The 22,762-nt window shown below is 34.9% G+C and overlaps 1 protein-coding gene across 1 annotated transcript in view; it reads right to left on the reverse strand.

Annotated features, from left to right (window-relative positions):
* Positions 1 to 18,390, reverse strand: part of LOC145682097 (phospholipase A1 4-like) — a 48,401-nt gene extending 30,011 nt beyond the window's left edge. The window contains exon 1 of the mRNA XM_081753692.1: positions 18,132 to 18,390. Within this exon, the coding sequence (XP_081609818.1) occupies positions 18,132 to 18,390 (259 nt within the window). The remainder of the gene's footprint in view (positions 1 to 18,131) is intronic.
* Positions 18,391 to 22,762: the final 4,372 nt, after the last annotated feature.

Consider the following 22,762-nt stretch of genomic DNA (forward strand, 5'->3'; position numbering starts at 1 on the left):
CATCAAGTCTAGGAGGCTCAGGTGAACAGGTCATGTAGAAACGTAGGAAGAAAGAAGGAAGGAAGTAGGAACGCTTTCAAAGTTTTAACTGGAAACCCAATCGGGAAATGTCCATTAGGAAATTCTAGGCCCTAGCAGAAATAGGAATACAGAGTAGAAACTAGATTGAATTGGATAAGGACAGAAGTCAATGGAGAGCTTTTGTGGCCATTGAGAAAGAGAGAGAGAGAATACATTTAAATTAAGCACAAGTGCACAACAAACATGAGTGAGTGGTTATCTTTCGCGCTTCTATCATGAAGTCCGGGATTCAACTCCGCATTCGGCCATTTTGACAAAAGTTTTTCTTAATTCCATCTGTGAATGTAGAGATAGTGCGTGTACTGTGAGTCCTGGCCGACTTACTTTCTAATCGTTTTTAAATCTTTGTTATTATTAATTACCAGCAGTCATGGATTTGCGAAGAGGGTTAGGGTGGGGATGTCTTTCGGATTGAAGCCTCTACCCCGAAATTACGGAATTTCTAAAACAAACTAAATATTTGTTTTGCCTTTATTCATAAACTTCAAGCTGTCCTCAAATAAAAAAATAGGAATTTTTAGAAAAACTAATCGTTAAAAAGAAACCCTCCCAAAATACTTTTCTAAATCCGCCACTGATTATAAGTATAAAATGGTCTCAAGGTTGTATCTGGAAGATTATAGTTGAATATACAAACGAAACGAAATATTTGTTATGCCTGTACTCATAAACTTAAGCTCCTCTTAAATAAAAGTTAGAAATTTTTAGAAAAACCAAACATTATTCAGAAAAAAACCCTCCCAAATATTTTTCTAAATCCGATACTCATTATTTCTATCAAACGGTATTCAAGGTTGTGTCCGGAAGATTATTATTAAATCATTGCACAGCTACAGTATAACGGAAATGTGGAAGTACGCTCTGACAGATGTATTGAAAAACGCACGCTCTGATGGAAATATTGAAAACCATAAGTTTAATTATGTGATAGAAGCTAGAGTACTAAGCTCTAAGAAGTGAAACACGGATGACTAAAGAAAAATGATCTAGAGAAGAAAAAATGTCGATAATTCAGAAGTTAAAATCAACTTAAATAGCTTCTAAAATTGCCCTCAAATACTACGTACTTTATTTTTACTTTAATTCATAAACCACGGGCTCCATCCATCATGATGGTGAATTACAGAGCGAAATATGGCATTCAGGTCATAAAATCTTATTTAACTTTAGAGTATACTATAAGAAAGCTATTTAAACAGAAAAATCATGAAAATGAAATAAGCCAAAATTTCCAAAATTCTCGTTTTTTTTCCAAAAAAGCCGGCTTTTTATGTGCAAAAAACCATCGGTTCAAAAAAGCCGGCTTTTTTGCATCTCTATATTAAAGTATAAAATTAGCAATATAAATTAGTTTATATTATAATAACTTTATTTTTTAATATTCTAGGGCTACCGCCACTAAAGTTTAGTCAGAGATTAGAAAATTGTAGCAATGTAACAGATATTTGGCACAAGTTGTGTGAATTGTTAGGGAAGATATGCCGCCTTCACCCTTTGTCCTTCAGTACCACCAATTTAATTCTGTTTCCTTATTTTAACTATTAGGCCTATCCTACTACTAGGCCTAAAGCAATGCTGTTATTTGGTTCGTCGTTCAGACAATGATGTATGTTTCAACCACACCAGGTCCTTACTATTCCGACTACGCTAGCAGCCTATCACTTGTTCATAAACACAAATATTCTGCAAATTTGTAAAACTAGATAATGGCATTTGTTCTACTGTAAATACAATGTTTTGGTAAGCTTTTTAAAAATGTTTTTACTTCCTTATTTTCACATGTATGCAATACTTTGTCCGCTTCTATCAGGTGCAGGGCTTACAAGCTTAAGATTGTAAGTTCGATTCCCGTTTTGGTCAAACATTTTGGTGTGTAATAATATATTCCTTAATACAGGAATAATTATGTAACATAATTATCTTAAAATTAGTCAGTTATATATCTATATATTCAAACAATCATTTCAAAACATAAGTAATTAATATGTTTAAAATATAACATCTAAGATGTTGTGGGTGTTAAGAGAACACCGGAATATTATAGGTAAATAAAAATACAGTTTGTTCTACTCTTTTGAAATGATTACCATTTCTTCTCACAGTTTTCGCGAGAGAGTGAAACATATGTAATTGTATTTCATTAAATGAATAGAATGACAAATGGCAATACAAATATTTGAATTTACTTCCATTAGTCAATTAGTAAAAGTGTGAATCTATTGGAATTCTTTTCCACATCTCTGTCAAGTTTTTATGTCATATTTTATTTTCCTGATTATGGGATTTTCAATTTCTAGAAACGAAAATTTCTCAAATTCTGAAATTTTGGCATTCTGGAAATTGAAAATTGAATTAATGACTTCCTAATGCTTAATCATCCTATTCGACCACTGCTAGTTATTATAAAGATGTCACAAAACTTTAGATTGGAAGTTAACTATCCACCAAAACAATAATATATGACGTATAAAATATACCTTTGATTACAACAAACTGGAATAGAATGAGACAAAGGGACTAAGAATGTAGATACGTGGACAAGAGTAACTAAGAAGAGTATTCTGAATGAAGGAAGGAAGAATTCAGAGAAAGTACCAGACCTAAAATTAAAGATATAAAAGACACAACTAAGGGAGTTTGGCTCTCATGAGGACAAACACTTCATAGGAAGCACAGAAATGATTATGGAAATCGAGTGAAAACGAATACGAGGAAGATAAGAGGAATAAGAAGAAGTGGAGGGAAGTGATCGACAGACATCAGAGAAGAATTTGGATGTGAAATAGGTTAGAAACAAACCATCTCGGGAGGAAGTTCAGTAAAGTAATATGGAAAATGAAAACAACCTTTAAAAATTCTTTTCCTTTTAAAAAGATAAATTTACTAATGAATGGAAACCAAAAATTTCAGTAGAGCAAAAAAGTTAATACAATGCTCCCATGCTTTACTTTCCTTTGGTATTATGCAACTCACAAAGATTTAAGAATTTCTAAACAGTTTGACGGATTAAGTATATTTTCCTCCTAATGCTACTGAACTGCGTGAACATTACAAAACATTCCGTTGTCTACGTCAAAAGTGGGTCAGGTTCACAGACACTTATCGACATGCATTAACTATATCCAATCATGAGATATTTCTGCGTATGTTTTAAGCTCTCATGACAAAGAATAAACAGTCGACCGATAACGCTATGTGACACTGCATACCAAAAGTGTTATCAGACTTACTTAAAATGAAATAAGTGCAACATATTTCGTATGTGGGGCCGCGGTGAATCAGTGGTAGAGCGTTCACCTCTGGTGCATGGGGTCCTTGGTTCCATCCCAGCTTGCGCCAAGTGAATTTTGTGGTGGACAAACATCGTGTGCTTGAGTTTTCTCGAGGTTCTCCCGTTTCCTCGTACTTTCTTAATTTCACCATTTCAAACATTTCTCATTATCTCCGTCTCCTTTAGCCTAGCCGGCATAATGATTTCATTTCATTTCGTATGTGAGAAATTTGAAAGCAAGTTTTTAACCTCAAAATTAAATAATCAAATGTTACAAGATATTTGATGTTTTTTTTAGCCCATAGTAAATTTCAACATTTTTTCTACCTTAATCCGAGACAGCCCATGAGGTGCTTTGAAGGTACCCTGGTCAACTTTTAATGCCATTGTTCTCGATAGGTATTTCGTGCCGTGTCCCACGCTCTAGAATTCTTCTCTCTCTTTGAAATACACCCTCTGATTGCGTTTACTAAGCATTTTTTTTACTTTACCTCTGAAAAAATAGTGTTTTATACTAACGTAAAGGCCCAAGGGGTGCCTCTGAGGCTCCTATTGAAGTATATACTTTTCTAATTGTTTGATACTGTTCATTTTTTTATTACCATTGACAAATGATTTCATAGCAAAGTAGTGACTATCCTTTCCTGTTAATGACGGAAAATACAAATGGTCGCGGTGGGTTCAGGTAGCTTGTAAATGCAGCAGGGAGTCTCGGAGGCACCCCTTGGGCCTTTTAATTGTAAAATTAGTATGGACTTTCTCGGGTTAACTGCAATTTCATTTTCATTGTTATTTATCCACAGAAAAAAATGGTTGTGTTAATTCAACTCAAATTTAACACAGAGCAGTGGTTCCAGGGTGACTACCACTATGCGGTGTTAATTCAACACAGACCCTGCGGTGTTAGCGTTTAACACAGGGGGTGTTACGTTTTTAACGCACAACCGGTGTTGAGCGGTGTTAAATTCGGATCTGTGTTGGTGTTTTCGGTGTTGATTCGACACCATGTCAGGGTCGCTAGTATGAGGAAAAGTGTTGAGTGTAATTTGTGGCGGTGTTGCACCAACACGAAGAAAGTAACACAATATGTAGTGTGTTAATATTACACCATGTCAAGTATCAATATAACACAGTCTCTGTGTTATTTCAACATCATTTTCTTATTATTTTAACACACAATCTGTGTCATAATTCAAGGTCAAACCCGTATAAGTAACACCGTTTTGGTGTTAATTCAACACCCTCTGTGTTAAAATTTAAGGACAGACCACCAAATTAACACCATTTCTGGTGTTAGTTTGACTCTAGTTCTGTGTTACTACGACACCTATTTCGGTGTTGAAATAACTCCGTGTGCGGTGTTGTTGTAGCCATTTTTCTGTGTTGAAAAAGCTTGTGATGTGCACGCTTACGATTACCGAAGATTCTACTTTTAAAATAAGAATAGTAAACTACAGAACACTTCATTTAGAAAATTTTCATAAGCTTTTTTGTCGTCCTTCCTAACACTTATTGTGAAGTATTTCTTGATGGTTCGAAACACAACCTTCACCAACAATTTGTTCAAGAATGAAAATAAACTCTTACCTATATCTTATAGTATGTTTGCCTCTTAATCGTGTTTCTGCTGGTTTTCCGCCATGTTTGAAATACAGTCCCCGGCGTTGACTGGTGAGCTCTAGTGTAGTGTAGAAGTGACAGTAATACAGTGTCGTTTCTCACTCTTAACATATTTATTCAGAAACATCATGCAAAACATCGAGAACACATTGCGCAGTTTGCACGTTGAAATTTTACGAATACCTGGAACATATAGGCATGTCGTTGAAATAATACAACGATTTTTTTTTACAGTGTACATTGTTGTTTTAACCACAAATATCAGCAGGACCTTCCAATGCAACAAAATTATAAACTGAAGTACTGTTATCCTTCATAGTACAATTTATTTTTATTGCTCCTATTACCACAATTAACGCACTGTCTTTTGCCTGTTCAAAGCCATCCCTAAAGAAACACCTTACTTGAATTTGTTAAATCTCAGGAAACTTTTGAATATTATATCTGACTAGAATAAGAAATTGGGGCAGTTGTGGATCCAAATACACAAATAAAAAGAAATTTTAAATAATTACATTTAGGTAATTTCAAGTTTGCATTTCGGAAATTATCTATGCATTTGTCCGCTATAATATTATAATAGCTAGTGTTGTTGTTCATTCTAGAAGAGAGTGACACGTCCTCTTCCCTCTCGCTAACTTCAATAGGAGCTAAGTCCACAAGCGCGAACAAAATACTCATTTAGCCATATACAGGTGATTTTACATGTGAGTTTAGTCGTACTAAGGATTTGACTTATCCGCGATTAATAACCCATTTATTCCCGCTGTTCCAAAAATGGAACATTATAATTTTTGTTTATTTTTTAAATATAGAAATAAATACGTAGATGAGGTATATTTTAAAATACTTATCTGATACCAGTTCTTAACTAGTGCTACCTGCTATCACTGTATACCAAACAGTGTTCTCAATATTGCCAACTACTTATTGAGGTAAGCCTGCATTATGGCTTCCAAATCAAAGTAAGTACTTTTATTAAACATGGAAATATTTTCTGTAATTTTTCCTTAATTGATATTTTCCTAACACTCTCAACTTTAGTGTATATAATTTGTTTTCAGGAACACTCATTATTTTCCCGCTGGCAGCGTTCTAAACTAGCATGTTCCAATATTGGAACAACGGGAGTGCATGGGTAGGTGTGACAATAGTAATTAATGTTCCATTTTAGGAACAGAGGCCACGAATGGGAGGCTATAATTCATTAGCAGTTTCTGAATAAACATGTAAAACATAGACCACATTATAATAGTTATATGTGTTGCGCACATTGTCATATGAATATATAGCACAGGTGTATTTTTGTTATTCTAGAGTAGACATGTGCATACGTGTATTTGCACACGTACAAAACAACCGTGGAGTAAATTTCATTGGGAGGAGTACCAAGTATGAACATAAAACATTTTGTTTCTTGTCTACGTCTGAAGTGTTACTCTTACCGCGAAATAAAGTTCTTTCAGCCTTATTAACACTAGGAAAAAGATCTTCGTAAGTTTCCTTTACATTATTTATTACATCTGTGATACATGGAGATAGAATGAAATTACAGGATCAAACAAATAAAGAATGGACACTACCAGAGGTTTTTTTTTTGGGGGGGGGGGACTTCACTCCGGTTGAGCTATTTGAGCATTTCTTTCATGATGATGAGATAACTATGATAGTTTCGTATTCTAATTTGTATGCATCTCAAAAGGGCGAAGTGAAAGGTAATGTTCTTTGGAGGAAATTCGTGTTTCTTGCTGTACTTCTTCTAAGCGGATATGTGCAAGTGACAATGTATCATATGGATTGGGAAGAAAGCTAGGATACGCATAACGATTCAATAGCGTTAGCCATATTACAAAACATATTCGAAAAAAATTAAGATACATCCACACATGTGACAACACACACATTAACAGTAACAATAGATTTGCAAAAATAAGAAAGTTATGGGATATATTGAACAAAAGATGGTTAAATAATTATAAGGAGGTAAATGTTCGTGTAGATAAAGCAATGATACTGTACTATGGATAACACAGTGCGAAACATTATATGCAAGGAAAGCCAATTAGATTCGGTTACAAAGTTTAGTGTTTTTGCACCCTGTTGGGTTATCTTATCAGAGGAGAATCTTATCAAGGGGCAACAACTGGAAATACACGACATGAGTTGAACGTTGGTGTAGAAGGAAGTGTTGTTCTTGATTTGATTTCGGTGTTGCCAGGGGGATCCAGCTACAATTTTTACTTTGACAATTATTTCACCATAATTTGCCTATTGGAAGAAAGAAAAAAAAACAAGGACATGGCTCAACAGGAACGATTAGGGCAAATAGAGTTGAAAACGCACCACTTATTGATCTGGAAAAACAAGAAAGCGTATTTCATTAGGTAGCAAATGCAAACAGTGGTATAGCCCTAGTTTCAATAAAATGACAGCAATATTGTTACCATTGCGTCGACTCAAGCAGGAGTACATTCCATGGCCAAAGTTAAAAAATGGAATAGGACATTAAGAGCCTGCCTTACTAAAAATAATACAAAATTTACCATTTTTCTTTTGCTTGATTATTCATCAGTGAAAGGAGATAATGAAATGCAACTCACCACAATCATAGATAATGCTATTCTACAACAGAAAATATGAATCTGAAGAATGTTCAGTGTTGCCATCCATAGAAATTACAGTGTTGCCAGAAAAACAATTTCCCTAAAATCTAAGTTAAGACAGTGAATAAAGGAATGAACTCAACCGCATTTGATTATGTATCGTGTTGTTTTGGTTTCTTGTGAACTACTTTTTAATTAACATTATTATTTAGTTTTAATAACTGTATGTTAAAACTATTTTGTTTATTACAAGCTAAATACAACTATTATTTAAAAAGTAGTTCACAGGAAACCAAAACAATATGATACGTAACCAAATGCAGTTGAGTTTGTTCCTCTACTCGCTGCCTTAACTTAGATTTTATGGAAATTGTTTTTCTGGCAACACTGTAATTTCTATGGATGGCAATACTGAACATTCTTCAGGTTCATATTTTCTGTTGTAGAATAGTATTATCTGTGATTGTGGTGACTTGCATTTCATTATCTTCTTTCACTGATGAATAAACAAGCAAAAGAAAAATGGTATATTTTGTATTATTTTTAGTAAGGCAGGCTCTTAAAGAAGGACGTCGAAATAAATATGCCAGCTGGGTTTTTAACAATTACAATCTCTTCTTGGGTGGCGTTGTTCGCTTAGATGAGAATGTCTCAAATTTGAGAATCAACATACGAATGAAGAAGTGGAACTGACAGTTGACTGCTTTTCCTATAAGTGTGTCTGTCGTCAACACTTGGTTACTGTATCGCAAGCGTTGCAAGAATAGAGGCGATAAACTCAATCTATTGGGATTCACACGAGAGATGTCCGAGTTTATCTGTGAAAATACGCACCCCACAAGAGTATAGGGAGAGCACCAACAAGAGTGAAAAGCGTTGAAAAAGAAGTGGCCGAAGAAATTGGAACGACAGGGAAGATCATTTGCTTGTTAGTGCCGAAAAACAAACATGTGACAGCAAAAATGTGCCAAAAGTGGAATATTGCATTGCATTCCCGATGCTTCTTAGAATTTCATACATGATAGAAATCACATGTTAAAGAGACTCACTGTCTTTCTCAAATTTAGAGACTCCAACCGTTGCTAAATAAGAGTGGCAAAACTCATTGCCGTAATTTTCTATGTGAGTATATGATTTGGATTATATAATAATAATGTCTTGTTCATATCTCATTAAACATAATATTGCATCCTCTATATAAAGACTAGAAATTAGTTGGTTTTAATAAATATCAATACACTAACTCAAACTAAAAGTTTGTATTAGTTTTTACCTAAATTTATACCTACCCTGTCGTGCTCGCTGTTCCATTATTGGAACATGGTAAATCAGATGGTTAATGCGGGTTAACAGAAAAGTTAATCACTGCATTGGACTAATAGTCCCCAATTATGGAAAATATGAAAAAAATTGTGAACAAAAATTTAATTTCGGAATAAATGGGTTAAAATTTCCGTATTGAGGAACATTTTGACTATGCTATTCACGACTTATACAGGAAGTTTCAAAACAACATCGACAACATTTGAGAGGCAATTCAAAAAAGTATAAGACCAACATCAAGATAAAAGTATAAGACATCATGATAAGACAAAAAGTATAGACCAACCTGGGTGCACAAGTGGTTCCTTTCGGGGTTATAAGACGCCGGAAACATGAAAAACTAAATTTTGAAAGTCCATAGCTCCAAAACTATGGGATCTACCGCAGTCGGGTCTAGACTTCACTTAGGAACTAATATGTATGCTATCCAAAAGTACATGTTTCAGAATACTAATATATTTACACAACAATTTTTATAGAGGGAATTTGGCTACGGACATATAATTTGAAGTAGGGGAGAGTTACATAGATTGGGACACTTTCGAAATTACAAAAAATAGAAGACAAATGTGCTCATTGGATACATTGGACATTGTACTAAAAGGCATATAAATCTTTTTGTACCAAAGAAATAACAAATGTGCAGAACAATAGTTTGAAACAAAGTCTGCAAACGTCCCATCTTATGAAGCAGATCGTATAAGTTGGGACAGAACGTATCTTAAGATGGGACATGCTGTTTACGCCATGTCGTCGCAATTTACACAAAAGTAAACGTCCCAGTTACACTAGAACACTACAAATATGACCAACCTTCACGGTACAAGCACTGAATCCATTCTTCTGTTTCTCTAAGGTTCGCTACACAGTAAACAATACCATTCAGCAGATGTGTCAAATTTATTACTTCCGTGGCATGTACGAGGCATATTTGAGACGAAGCTTCATGAAAGGTAATATTTCTTTTACGTACTATACGCTGTGTTACAGAGTTTATGTTAATGTACACGCACGTGCAGCGGCGCAAATCTGTCTTCAACATTGGGGGGGACGGGTAAGAACGATTACATATACATATGGCGGGGGAGAAAAGAACACTTTTAGATATTGTAAGGAGAGGAACAGAAACTGGTAGGGACATTGCCTAAGAAGAAATTGTATTATGAGGGACGTCATAGAGGGTATGGTGGCGGGAAAGAGAGGCAGAGGGCGAAGGAGACTACAATTAATGGATAATATTAAAACAGAAAGATCATATGTGAAGACGAAGAGGTTAGCGGAGGACCGTGGAGCATGGAAGCTTCTCAGCTGCTGCAAGTGACCTGTCAGTAAGGGCAGAATACCTATGATGATGATCATTATTAAGAAAAGAATTAAGTGAAAACATCTGCTAGATTTTTTCTCAAAGTTTATCCATTAATTTAGTAGAGGTTTGTAGAATATTTTGGTAGCATGGTTAGTATTCTAAAGAACATTATGTGAACAATGTACTGTATGTATTGTTATTAAAATTCAGTATTTGTGGAGTTCTTGATGCCTTTTGAGAACATAGCACCTTACTTTCGCCTGTATACAAAACAAAACAAAAAAAAAAACAAAAAAAAAAGCAAGAAACAAATTACTAAGAAATATTTATTATCATTACGATTATTATATTATAAAATTAAGATGTAAGAATCAGACATTTTTAAAGCATCTTCATATATATCAACGTAAGAACTTTAATTCCAAGACTGCAATGATATGCTGCTAGATATTATAAGTATTATCTTTAATAATAATAATAATAATAATAATAATAATAATAATAATAATAATAATAATAATAATAATAATAATAATAATAATAATAATAATTATTATTATTATTATTATTATTATTATTATTATTATTATTATTATTATTATTATTATTATATCCTGAAAAATATGCAACGTTTTAACCATTATGAACTTGATGTCCAGGGTACCGAAACCTTTACTTTTAGAAATAAAACGTTGTGTATATATATATATATATATATATATATATATATATATATATATATTCAAAATATTTATGAAGTTGAAAGAAATGCTATGGAAGATTAGGGGAGCAGAGTTGTCTTCAGCATTGGTAGGTGGGTAGGTTTGAGGCTTATTCTGGGGAAACATCAATTTCAGCTCACTTTCCTTTGTGGCAATCGGACACAAATCATAACATTTCTCCCCCCAAAAATACATTTCAAATCGGATTATTGGGGGGACAGTCCCCCCAGTTCCAAGATTGGAGGAGATATGTCCCCCTTATCCCAACCGCGATTTGCGCCAGTGTGCACGTGTATATGATAATGATGTTAAGGCAAGAAGACTGGTTCTGTACGGTGATGTAGTTAATACTTGTGCTTCCATTTTCTTCCTACGAACTGTCTTCGCTTCTCATTCTGTAACTTGAAAATAGTTTGGAAAAAAACTTATTTGCTCAACGCTGACACATGATGTTTCAAGTGTAGATCTAAGGCACTTGAATGTGGATGGTAGTTCAATATTATCGAATTCTTGTGATGCCGACACTATCACAACCTCGTTAGTTGTAGGTTAGGTTGCAGTAAAGCTGCCTTCATGAAGTAATTGTAGGTTTTGAAAACAGCCGTTGCGAAAATCATTCTCTGTAGTGTTAGTAGAAGTGCTACGCGAAAGTCCACCTAAAGGAGCAAGGAAATTGAGGTCTGCGTAAACAGTACAATCAATAGGCCAGAAGTCCGTTTTTCACTGTAGCCACTTGCAGCATTGGCTATTATAGCTGCCTTGCCATATAAGATATTGAAAGCTTCTGCCAGTTAATGTTCTGTGAAGGATCTGCCATGTTGTCGGCGTAGCCGCAGCCTAATATGGAAACATTCAGCTGCTGCACTTGATGAGCACAATGTGGGGACAAAATGAGAAGGACGATTACATTCTGATTGTGAAAAGCAAAATCAAATGTGGCTAGATGTGAAGTAAGAGATGTGTATCCGGACTATCCGTGTACAGTGAGTGGTACAGGATTCTGTTCTGATGATTGAACATAAGTAGCGAAATGCTTAATGCATGCAAAGAATAACTCTGCAGTGAGCCATCCGTTCAGACTAACTGAATCGAACCTGCAGGCTACTCCCCCTCCCTTGTCTGATAATATTGGCTACTCCCTTTTTCTGCGAAAATAAATGCCGTTGGAACATTTCCGCCACACACATTGACTCTACCACAACAGTTACATTTCTACCCTTCTCGGTAGTAGTAATACCACCCTTCTGACTCAGCACTTTCCAAGGTTTACATGCAGTTTGCATGCCTGTTTCATCTCAGTTGCAGATATTACCAGCAGTAAATCCATGTTTTTTGTTACACATTTTTCTTATAAGTCAAATAACTTATCAACACTTTCTTTGTTGGATCCATAAGCACAAACGCGAGATTGGACAAATTTTCCCTCAAATTTCCTATGTTTTTTTTATAAACAGTAACTTACAACTCATTTTTGTTTAGTTTATAATGAGAATTTTGACCTTTTCTTCTCCCACTTCAAACAAGTTGTTTGCACCACCACCCAAACATTTGGACAAAGTTACACTTAGGCGAATCATAGACATTGGAATTGGTTGTAGACTAGGATGACCAAACGTCCCATACCCCATACATGCCAGCAGGGGTAAAAGTGGATCTAAAAAGGTAAAGGGACAGGTGTCCCAATTGGCTATCTTTGCCCATTGTTATTTTTTAGGAAGTAGGGGACACCCTATATATTGTTTGGAAGTGGGGTAAAGGCGTCGAACCGCGTTCCCCTCACTTTTACCCCAGGATGTCAGTTTGCCTTAAAATAAATTTAAATTCTCCCATTGTCAGAAGTAGTCCATTTCGATTGCCTATGCTCAGCAAATAAACTTGTGTTAAACAGACTGAAAGCTTCTTCAAGGAATATAGACTTATTTACTAAGCTTGAAACGTGAAATGTTTTGTTCTACATTTTTCTACGATTATGATACATGCTTTGAGCCAGGTTCATAAGATGGGACGCTGTCCCATCTTAGGTTTTCAACTACTGTCCCATCTTACGAATTCACCTTCTGTTCCACCACTATCAGCTTTTACAAGACACCATAATACCTATGACGCCTTCGTGCTTTGCCAACATTCACGTACTTATATAGTTGTCACAACAGAAAAAATAGATCAAAACTCTCGCTTATAGCAGTATAGGTGAATTTTATATACCATTCAAATATTTTAGAAGCACATTGTTCAAACATACTTGCAATTATTACGCATGTATTTCTTGTTGCAACTCCTCACAACTATAGTCTTGCTACTCTACACACGTAGGCTAGTTTTAGACGGAAGCATTTATTGTAACATTTCTCGCAGCAAAAATCGTATCATCGATTTACTACCGTGTAAAGTAACAAATGCTATAGCATTCCATGCCATGGCATATCCTATGGCATTTCTTGTCGATAGAATCTGCTCTATTTCGTAGCATTTTCCCCAGCATTTCTGGTCCAATTGCAGCACCGTGGAAGCAATCAGGAAAGGAAGCAGAAGATTTTGAGCCAAACATCCACGCTCTATATTTTGTGTAGGAAATTGAATTGTAGTAAAGAAAAATGAGTTGGAGTAGGAATACTGTTATTACGCTTATTGAAAAATATGAGGAGTATCCTTGTTCGTACAAAGTCGAAAGTCCTTTGTATCATAATAAGCATATGCAACAAAGGACTTTAGAAGAAATAGTGACTGAAATCTCTGTTTTTAGTTTCGGAGCCATAATTGCGCTCTTCTCCAGTGATTTGTTTGCTACGTCACGACAAGATACTTATCAAAATGCTACCGTATAAAAGCACTATATGCTTTGGATGCTATAGTATATTATACGGGATTTTTGGCAGCACATCCGCTACAATAAATGCTTCCGTCTAAAACTAGCCTAATACTCGAAGCGCGTCATGCAACGCGCTTAATAAAGCAGTGTTGCCAACATCCCATTTTATGAGCCATCCCAAAGCAACTCTCCCCTACTCATCAATTACCTCTGTAAAAATTGTAGAAGTGTCGCAGGATTCTGAAGCTTGGATATTTATATAGGGCACATACTAGTTCCTAAGTGAAGTCTTGACCCGACTATGCTAGGTCCCATAGTTTTTGAAGCTATGGAAGCTTGAAGCTAAGTTCATTTTTTCATGTTTTCGGCAGTCTATAACCCCGAAAGTAACCATTTGTACATCCAGGTCGGTCTATACTTTTTGTCGTATCTTGGTGTCAGGAATCACTTCCCAAATACTGTCAGTGTTGTTTTGAAACACCCTATATATATATACCGATAGAGGCAAGCCACGACGTTTCCACGAGACTGTCTAAACACATTAGGAGAAAACAAGGTGCGAGAAAATATTAAACAAGATTTCATCTTAACCTTTCTTTCTCATAATGTATTTAGACAACCCCGTGGAAAGTTCGTAGCTTGCATCGTCCAACATGTGGAAGTATCACAAACGTGCTTGTGAATACGGAAATTTTAATAATCATGCATTAGTCAAATCCTTAGTACGATGCTAAACACATGTGCAATCATCTCTGAATTTCAGGGGCACCAAGGGCAGGACAACCCGGGTGACTGCCCAAGGCGCCACAGTCAGGGGGCGCCAAAACGAGCCTCAACAAGTAAATTTTATAACGTGTTTTCCACTGACTTTTTTGGTTTATATTCTTGTAAAGTAGAGTCAATTACATCATCTTTTTCCATTCCGCCATGGAAGAAGAGTTTCATGGTACTAGAGAATCGTATCGACAAATGGAAACATGGTATGTAGAAAAAAAAAGTGGAGAGAGAGTTGGTATTTGTCTTGTCTATTGTTTATTGCGAGCTATGTTCTTTGTCAACTTCTCCCAGGCAATGAATGCTATTGGATTTAATATATGTTACTCTTTTAAAGCGGTAGTGAAAGGGGAAAAGTATATACAGCACTTATTTTTTATTTCTTTGAAGCTACACCGCCGCGCCAAACTGTCGGGCTTTGTTGAAAATAGTGTCTAGGAGCAGTTATTGTTTTGCTTTGGACAGTTCGTGCCAAATCATTCATTTCGACAGTGTTGGTAAAATCGAATATACCACTCTGCAACAACATAGGAGGGGTTAAGCTTTAGTCTTGTAAGAGTGTTCAGCTTTTGTTCAAATTCGTAAGATACGTTTTATGAATGCCATGAACTTCAACAACTAGGACCTACATAAAATGGGTTGTTTATGTGAAGGTGCCTAAAACACATTCAACATATGTGAATTGTATTTATTGCTATTTTACGATTTAGAATAGATTATTACATAGTCAAATACTTGTAGAATGACTCCTGATGTTAATGATATAACAAACCAATTTATAATATAGCAATAATCATGTCACCGTGCATCTAGTTTGGTAGTTTTAGAGATGGATACCATTTATCTGTAAAAATTAAATGAATAATTGGATGAGAGTCTAAGAGGTTGTAGCTACAGAAATTTGTGCGACAGAAAAAGATCCATAACAAAGTGCTCTGTGGAATTTGTTGATCATATAAGATCTGCCTTTATTATCTAAATTGTTCACAAACGAAAATTAAAGGATTTAAAGATCCAACATAACGCTGACACCAACATAAAGGTGTAGCCTATTTATGAATTTGATATAATTTATAAGGCGTTAAGGTGGTGTTAAGAGAAGACGTTAGAATAGAATTACTTTTTATCGAGATCAATTATGTTTAGTAAGTCATGGTTTGGGTTGAGAGAGAGACATGATTTACCAATAGTGTCGCCCTGTCCGAGCCTATTTTCGGATTTCCAAATATGTAACGTCTGGACTTGATTCCGTTTGATGATGGGAATGAAGTTAAATAACTAACTTACTAAAAGCTGGTTGTCCACCAGTACACGCAGATTTTGCAGCTAGGTTGGTATCATTGTGAAATTTGATATTAGATTGCAATTTCATGTGTAAAAAGTGTGTAATATATCCTTGTTCTTGAAGTTGATGGTATAAAAAAAATTATATTTGAAAGAATCCAAGTAGTTTTAACATTCCAATGGGTGTGTCTCAAAGCTTTAAGGACACTGAGAGCATCACAGCAGATACAGGCATCGGAAAGTTGAATTTTTTGATTAATAAAAGAGCTTGCCGAATTTCAAAGATCTCGCCTTCAAAGATGGTAAAATATTGAGGAAGTTTGAATTTTTTTTTTTTTTTGGTAATATGAAGAGTAGGAACAACAACTGCTGCGCTGACATTCTGATGTATGTATTTAGATGCATCTGTAAAAACAAGCATACAACTTGAAGATAGCTGATCCAGAGAAGAATGACAAATGTACTTACTGATATTTGGTAAATGTCCTGAAGTCAAAGAGGAGCTGTAATGGGGAAGAATTGTCTTTATTTGCACCAAACTCGTTGTATAATGAAATATGTAGCATGGCAGTGATGGAGATTGTAGGATCATTCCTTCGTACGTGTGAACTTTAAAAATCGCGCTGACTAGCCATGGTGAGTTACTTCTATACGGCACCTTCTGATGTCTGTTTTAATCTGATGAAGGTGTGCTATAAGAGGATTCTTCCTTTTGGAGATTTGTAAAATAGGAATCATACCAGTTTCCTCAAATAGAGCATTTTTCGGGCAGAAGGTAGGTTGGGAAAGGATGATTTTAAGTGCATCATACAACTTTGGTTACTAGCTAGTAAAAATATTTCATCTTCTCAAAAAAATGCTTCCACAAAGAATTTTTGCCATCATACAGTGTGTAATAATTTTGTAAATACAAGTTGGATTGAGTCCCCAACGTTTTGAACTTAACCTTTTAAGAATGTTGAAATACGAATCCAAGGCGGTTGACAACAGAGCTAAGTGAGGTGTCCAAGTCATTTTCGTGTCCAAATAAAACCCAAGGCATTTAAGGTGGCGAATATAGCGTAACGTGCGATCGTCGATATGAATGATAGGGAGTGTATAACGTCTTCGTGTGAAGACGGAGTATACAATTTTCTCCCAGTTGATGTCGATACCATTGTTCATAAACCAACGTAAGAATTTCTGTAAGGTTTGTTCAATAAAAATTATCCCTCGGTGAAGATCATCCGTAGCATACGAATACAGTTTTCCTTCATGGTTAAGTTCTGTTATGAGGTCCAATATATAGAGGTTGAAAAGAGTAGGACTTAACTTACTTCCCTGGAGTAAGCCAACCAATGTAGTTGTAGGTTTATTATAATGCGTGTTAAGTTTGATAAAAAATCTTTCTGTTGATTAACAAGTTATGAATGATTCTAATAAATTTGGAAGGTATTTTATACATGTATGGCTTTTGAATGAGATCTAAGATAATTGAGTCGTATGCTCAAGTCTACGCTAACTGCAATAACAAATCGTTTTTCAAGATAAGCCTGATAAATGTCAAGAATGAGTGGCTCAAGTGCGTCGTATGTAGAGGTGGCTTTTCGAAAGCCAGTGATAGTAGGAGGAAAAATTTGATTATGTTCCAAAAACCACTATAATCTGGATAAAAGTAAGTCTTCAAATATCTTGGAGCAAAGAAGTAATGCGATTGGTCTATAGTTGTCCGTTTTGCCAATATGCTGTTTGTTTTTTTAAAGTAGGAACGATAAGAACTTGTTTCCGTTGAGATGGAATTTGGCGGTGTCCCAAATTGTATTATATATTTGTAATAACAGAACCTTCCCACGAACGGAAAGAGAGGTAAAATGTTTATAATAAATACCATCTATGCCTGGAGAGGTGTTGGCATGAAGATGCTGAAAAACAAAGTCGAGTTCCACTTCTGAAAAACTAGTTTCCAAAACAGAAGATCCATGTGGCAGAATAAAAGGTAAAGGATGACGCCGAGAATTATTGACAGTGCAGGGAGCCAATTGTTGGTGAAAATCATTGGTTCATTGCTGGTCATCTAAGCGATGCATAGACTGCGGTCGTGAATTATAAGAAGGATGAATTCGGTGCTTGAAGAAACTCCAAATCTTGTATTTGGGAGTGAGGTAGGAAAGATTATTACAAAAACGTTCCCAACTTTCCCTTTTGTAATGTAAGGTTATCCTTTTAACAATGGCTTTACATTTGCGGTAATGAAGAACATCGTATTTTGTTCTGGTCTTGAAAAATATCAGAGATTTTTAACAATTATTGACTGCTTGTTGACATTCGGCATTCCACTAATGTGGATGATGAGACGTACAGGTACGGTTTGACATTTTCCGAGGTGGAGAGGTAGTGGAAGTTGTCTTCGACGCTGATACAGCATGTTTGATAAAAGTATGTGTGGTATTGACAGAAATAGACTCTTCATTGATAAGCTTATAAGAATCTTCGATAGCATGTTGATATGTATCCCAATCGAGATGAAGGGTAATGGATTGTAATTTCGATTTGAAATCATTTGCAATAGGATTATGGAAAGGAGATGTGATGGCTACCGGATGAGTGCAAAATAACATAGTGTAATGATCACTTATCTCCCGAAGTCAAAATCGAAGTATACTGTGAAATTAGCTGCATTTGAAGATAAAAAAAGCGTTATGTAATACCATATTCGCCCTGAAAGTGATTAGTCTTAAGGTACGATCGAGTTGTACAGTTCAAAATTATTATTATTATCGTATTTTAGGATAGTTTGGATATTAATTTGAGATCTTTATTTTGATTATTGCATACGGTAATGTGAGTAAAGCTAATAGCCAAGAATAATCCATTCAATTATGCTAAAAAATAATCTAGGGTTATGTAGTAACAATCAGATTAATAGGAGAGGTGCTCCGAATGGGGAGCCATAGGTTCAATGCTCGGTTTATCCTCCCTGCACTTCCCCTATTTTTCCAAAAGATGTTTTTCGTCTGGTAACAAATTCAAATGCTGTGAGCCAAATCACGCTTAGTATAGACCAATTAGTAGTCTTCTTCTTCTTCTCGCTCAAAAAGAACGCGAGAGGAGAGAGTGTATTAATGGCGGCGGTTGAAGAAAATAAGATCTTGTAATTCAGCTTCCCTAGGTTTTGTTCGAAATCTAGGGAAAGAATAATAGAAAATGTATGATATCCTCCCCAATCTAAGCGGTAAGTTATAACGGAGAGAGAGAAACTTCAAGTTGACTCCCAACTATTCAACAATTAGGACTACCGGAAATTTAAGTTGTGATATTGGCGTTTGAAAGTGAAAGGAAGACAAAAACGTGTCAACCATAATTCTTTATTTTGGTATGTAACAGAATTTATTATGATAATGAGTGGTTAATTTCCAAATCTTTCTCTCTTCTTCCTCTCCGGGTTAGCACCATAGTTGTAGTAATTATCATTTTATATGACAGCAATTACCTCTTGATATGAAAAGTAGAACATAGAGAAATTTAAATTACTTGATGTTTAAAATTTATGTTTTGTTTATTCCGCCATGTTTATTGTTAACTTACTTGATATAAGTGATGAAGATAAGATCTAACATTTCTTTGAAGCGTGCTCATGTCTTACCGAGGATGAATAACTGTAATAGTGTGTGGCGAAATTGGATTGTGGAAAGGATAAATCATTTGAGATTTAGTCATGTGGCCAATATTGTTTAATATTTGCAGAGTACACGCTGAGGATAAGTAGATAAAGCACGACGTTTCTGTTAGTAATAAATATGCTATTCACTGTGCCTGTTATTTTGTTCTGCAAATGTTCAGTACGTGCATAATTCCATTGTTAAATTTAGGGTTATGCAGGCCTTGAATGCCCACCAGACGCGACTGTGTTGTTTTGAGATGTGCTCTCGTGCCGTATAACACAACAGTTAAACGCAGTTTTCAGTTAATTGTTCTGTCTCAATATTTATCAGCTATATTTAACTATAATGACTATATTTATCACCTGGTACAATTACAGTGTCGAATTACAATGTGAATGTTTTATGCTGGTTTTTAGAAATTCAGAGCTTCTCTATAGGAAGTACAACTTTCGTATAAGAATACAGATTCAGCAAATAAGAAATCACTTATTCGTGAATTAAAAAAAGCATGTTTACAATAATAGTTCTAAAGCACATCAGGATCTCTTGTACTTTTCCTGGTTACCTCTGTAACAGGGATTTATTTCTAACTAGGCTAAAAGAAATATATATATATCTAGAAGACGGACCCGTTTTTTCTGTTCTGTAGTCAGTATCGAGAGAGAGTTGAAGTAGACTCAAAATAGGAAATTAGGATCTTAATTGGTAGTAGATGTTTAACCACGGAATCTCTCTAGTATGAGGATTGATAATCACTATTTTCAGGCTGCTGTATCAGGTTACAAAATTACTGTATTATGATATATGAGTGGCGGAAGCTCTCGAATCCTATTTTTTGTATCAAAAGTTTTATCGGAGCCTTTCGAGGCCACAGCGTTCAGCGAGCTAGGGCAGGCGAGTAGAGGATATCTCAGTTTGTCAGTTATTGTTTTCTAGAATGGTTAGTTTATACAGAAATTTAATACTATATGTTGTGCTCGATGATACTAGCACAATAATCCAACAATTTCGTATACATTTGTTTATAAGTTTAGTTCATTTGTAAATGGAATAGTTAATCTTCTTATTTAATATGAATTCAACAGATATTGTTCTGTCAAAATCGAAGTATACTGTGATATTAGTTGCATTTGAAGTTAAAAAAGCGTTATGTAATACCATATTCGCCCTGAAAGTGATTAGTCTTAAGGTACGATCGAGTTGTACAGTTCAAAATTATTATTATTATCGTATTTTAGGATAGTTTGGATATTGATTTGAGATCTTTATTTTGATTATTGCATACGGTAATGTGAGTAAAGCTAATAGCAGAGAATAATCCATTCAATTATTCTAAAAAAATAATCTAGGGTTATGTAGTAACAATCAGATTAATAGGAGAGGTGCTCCGAATGGGGAGCCATAGGTTCAATGCTCGGTTTATCCTCCCTGCACTTCCCCTATTTTACCAAAAGATGTTTTTCGTCTGGTAACAAATTCAAAGGTTTGGATAAATTATAGTAGTCAGTTCTATAGTTAAACGTAAGAAACTTTTTCCTAGATGTATTCGGTTCGATTCTCGTTAGTACCTATGCCATTTACGATCTTGTATGTTGGCGTAGTGACACATGTTACGCTATTACTTTAGGATTTCGGAAGGAGAGCCATATGCTTTAGCTAACTAAAGGTTACCGATACACTTTTGATTAGTTTCAGGTAGTTATTGTATTCTACTTCAATTCCCGACGATATCTAAATGTAAGTCAAGGATATGTCATAGAATTTATTAAATCATCTTGATTCTTTTGCCAACGTTTTTCATAAGCCGGTTGCCCAGAGGATTTTTTTTTATAATTTGGTGTGTATAAGGAAATTAAATATTTTAGAAAATGGACATTGACTGTTTAGAAATTGTTAGACTAATTTGCTTCGATAATCGGTTAAGGTGAGAGTGTTTTGTTTCAGTCGATCTTAATTTGTGATAGTAGCATACTTAGAAATATATTGGTACATCTTAAAACTTTAAGACTAACCTCGATAAGACTACCAATATTACTAGTATGGAATGGAACAAACAATTGCTTGTAGATGTTATTTACTGTGTAGTTTCATGGCATAGTGGACATAACTATTTATGGGTTAATACTCAAGTGTGAGAAGTTTACTCAAGTGTGAGAAGTTGTCGACAGCGCAAACTTTGATTATGAATTGATGTGTTTTTTTCTTTCTTTTCCTTCGTTCCTCAGCTATTGACTATATGTTCTGGTTACGTTGATTATTGCTAGGCTAAATGACTTTTTGCAATTCGACTTATCAAACTTGTGGGATGACCATTGGTATTTCGTTTGTTTTAAAATATGATTACTTTTATTTCCTTTAAAAATGTTTTTTCATCGTTAGTTGGATTTCTTGAAAGTATGACCCTAGCTCACAGTTGATGCTTTATAATTAAATGTTTTGTGTAGAGTGAGTTTCGAACTCAGATACGTCATAGAGGATTATAGTTCCTTAAAAAATTTTTTTCTCTAAATCCCTTTTATTTTGATGTCCCTCGATGGCTGAAAAGTGTCGTGATTTTGAATATCAATGTCTCGTGATATACGAAAATTGATGTTAAACAGTAAAGCTTTACTCTAATAAACTTTGAAATTCTCTCATTGGTGATACTTTAAGTCAGATGTTGATCTTAAACTGCTACTCTGATATTCTAGAAATAATAATAATACTGTATTTAACACGAATTTTGAAAACTATGTAACAAATTAATTAGTTTTTTCGTTGGCGCTTCCCCGGTAGAAATATTAAAGGTAGTTACGTAAATCTTGTAAAAGCTCAGAACTATTGGTTCTGCTGTATATTTTGAAAACCATGAAAAAAAAGAAATATAAAAAACATACATTCGTACGAATTATTATGATTGAAATTTGAAATGGGTCGTAATTTATGTTTGTGGTAATTGAGCCATTGCAGGTGGAATTTCGAAATGCGATGCGTTAGTTGAGTAAACGCTGCTGTCGTAGTTATGCGGGGTTTTGTGATTTAGATTTTAAATGGCTTCTAGATTTATTGATATATGAAAGATGAGAATTAATCTTCGCGTTTATGAGTAACGCTGTATGAAATAACATAATGTTAAATATTGAATTGCGATGAATAGATGCAAGAATGTTTGTAATGATACAGAAATATGTTAATAAAAAAATTAGATAGTCGACGGAGGTAATATGATGTTGATAAAATGTATATTATTCGAAGCCGGGGAGTTTTCTTAAATAGACCCGTACATTAACGAGACTATTCCCTGCATTCTAATGCCATACTAATGTATTACGAAGTTAATGTAATTATA

The sequence above is a fragment of the Thermobia domestica genome, chromosome 3 (genome assembly GCF_964235325.1).
Source record: "Thermobia domestica chromosome 3, izTheDome1.hap1.1, whole genome shotgun sequence".
NCBI lineage: Eukaryota > Metazoa > Arthropoda > Insecta > Zygentoma > Lepismatidae > Thermobia > Thermobia domestica.